The sequence below is a fragment of the Arachis ipaensis genome, chromosome B08, assembly GCF_000816755.2.
Source record: "Arachis ipaensis cultivar K30076 chromosome B08, Araip1.1, whole genome shotgun sequence".
In the NCBI taxonomy this organism is placed as follows: Eukaryota; Viridiplantae; Streptophyta; class Magnoliopsida; order Fabales; family Fabaceae; genus Arachis; species Arachis ipaensis.
The window spans coordinates 89,292,358-89,294,653 of NC_029792.2; the positions used below are offsets into that span (position 1 = coordinate 89,292,358).

The following is a 2,296-nucleotide window of genomic DNA, read 5'->3' on the forward strand; positions in this document are numbered from 1 at the left end:
CATTATAATTAAGTGATTGAAGATCAAATACTGAGGTGGATGAAAGTGGCTTGGAAGAAGAGCTTTGTAGCAATATAAATAGACTTATCAAACAAAAACTAAGCCACCAGAATATTCAGAAAACACGACGACACAAGGTGAAGAAACGTATCAATTTGTTTTCTTAAGAGAAATTACAAGTGTGTTGAATTGATTGTATTATTACATAAGGTATCAAATATAAGATATACATATCAGAAAATATTAAGAATGACAGTATTCTTTTATTCTCTTTTTTCTCTCTTTACCCTCCTTAATATTTTACAACAAATATAGCATATTCTTAACTCATCATAAAAACTAAATGTCCCGAGCATGTTATTATTTTTATATTTTCACCTTATGTAAAATGATATGAGCGCCATATTGTGGATGAAGTGTAGCCATAACCATCGGAGCATGAGTATATGCCGGAGAAAGTTCAAATGAAAAATGTTGTAGAATCAATGATAAAGCCATCTTTGCTTCCAATAACGAGAAGTTTTGTCCGATACATATTCTAGGACCCCATCCAAATGGAAAAAAAGAAGCTTTGCCATTTGTTGCCTTAAAAACTCCTTCTGAAAATCTTTCAGGATTGAATTCCTTTGCATCATCACCCCAAAGTCCAAAATCATGGTGAACCAAAACAATTGGCAAGTAAATTTGTACTCCTTCAGGCAAATTTAGGTCCCCAAGTTTCATATCTTTGCCGGTAGTTCGAGTAAGCCCAAGTACTGGTGGATATAACCTGAGAACCTCATATAATATCATAGTGACCTGGTTTAAGAAATTTATATTAATAATAAGTATCGAACAATCAGAGTTCTATTTATTATCTTAATATTTAAATAAGTAAACATTTAAATATATACATGCGTTATTTCTTAAAATTATTAAAAAGATTAAAAGTTCAAAATTTTATTTATTTAGAAATTAGAAATGCAAAGACAAAGAGTACATTGTCCCTTTCCTAATTCAACGAGAATAACTCGCCTCCATCATCTATACTTTTTATAGGTAATTTTATACTCAAAAGATTTGTATGGATATCCAAAATTATTAAAATAAAAAAAGCATAATAAAATTTTAATCCTATAGCATATCAGACACGGTAAATTAATAATAGTTCAATGTCAAGCTTTTTGCATAAGAAATATATATATAGAATAATAGAAATAAAAACTATATATACATTTATCCAAAATCAGTATAATTTTGTATCACAAATCTATAAATCTAGTAATTTATGATTTTTATTATAAGTGTGATTGTTGTGGATACCATGACCCCCTACTCTATCCCATTCACGTATTAGAGTTCAACTAGTGAGCTAACCTTTTTCAAGCTAAATACTAGTTAATTTTTTTAACAAATTTTAAATTTTATACTCTAGACCGTATGTTATCCAAAAATAAATATTAAAAAAACAATTTTATAATAAAAAAGTTGACTAATGTTAATTAAGGTGGCTATGTTTTATGATAGGTATTACCCACATGATTTACGGAGGTAGGTAGAAATTGATATCTAACTTCAAATAAGTAATGAGAAAGTCTAAGAGGCCAGCAACTTTTGTGTTTTGTGGCCAGCACTTAACCATCAAAAGAAAAGTGAATGATCTCCCACTATTAGATATAATTTCACACCATTAAAAACACTATTGATAGCCAATTGATGACTACAAAACACAAAAGTTGCTGGTCCTAGCACTCCTCATAAGTAATATCATAAGGAGCAAAATCAGAATACTTACAATTTTTAGGCGATTTAAGCCATCAAGGTGTGGTTTTTGGCTACCAAAGACCTGAAAGACTTCTTCCCTTGCTCGAGCTTGCCAATGAGAATGCTTACTGAGTAACACCATGGTCCAAACAAGCAAAACTGAAGTGGTCTCTTGTCCCGCAAAGTAGAACAATTTACATTCATCGATTACATCTTCAAGACTCATTCCATTATTCTTCTTCTTTCCATGCTCTTCAATTTCCTTATAATTTGATTCCAATAGTATACCCAATAAGTCATCTTTAGCGGTCTCACCTGCTTTTAGTGCTTTCTCTTTCTTATTAATTATATCCTTAAGTGAAGTTTTTATTTCTCTGTGAATTTCCTTCATCCTCCTATTGATAGGAGTAGGTAAAAACCTGCAAATAAACATCATTAATCTTATGATTATTTGGATTCTCCTAGTACCATCAGCAACTAATAGTGATGAATCTACTAAAATTTTGGTATTTGAAATTAAAATTATATATTTAAATTAAATCCCTAATATTTT

General features: G+C 30.1%; 1 protein-coding gene across 4 annotated transcripts in view; it reads right to left on the reverse strand.

The window, feature by feature from the left end:
• The window catches only part of LOC107613364 (11-oxo-beta-amyrin 30-oxidase), a 41,999-nt gene that overhangs the window by 34,797 nt on the left and 4,906 nt on the right, over positions 1-2,296 (reverse strand). For 2 of the 4 annotated variants that reach the window (XM_016315330.2, XM_021109556.1), the window contains exons 4-5: positions 1,775-2,162; positions 139-798 (exon numbers count right to left, since the gene is read on the reverse strand). The exons of the other annotated variants lie outside the window; for them this stretch is intronic. In XM_016315330.2, the coding sequence (XP_016170816.1) occupies positions 367-798; positions 1,775-2,162 (820 nt within the window). In that variant the 3' untranslated portion in view covers positions 139-366. Of the gene's footprint in view, positions 1-138; positions 799-1,774; positions 2,163-2,296 lie in introns of those variants that run through there. 4 annotated transcript variants of the gene reach the window in all.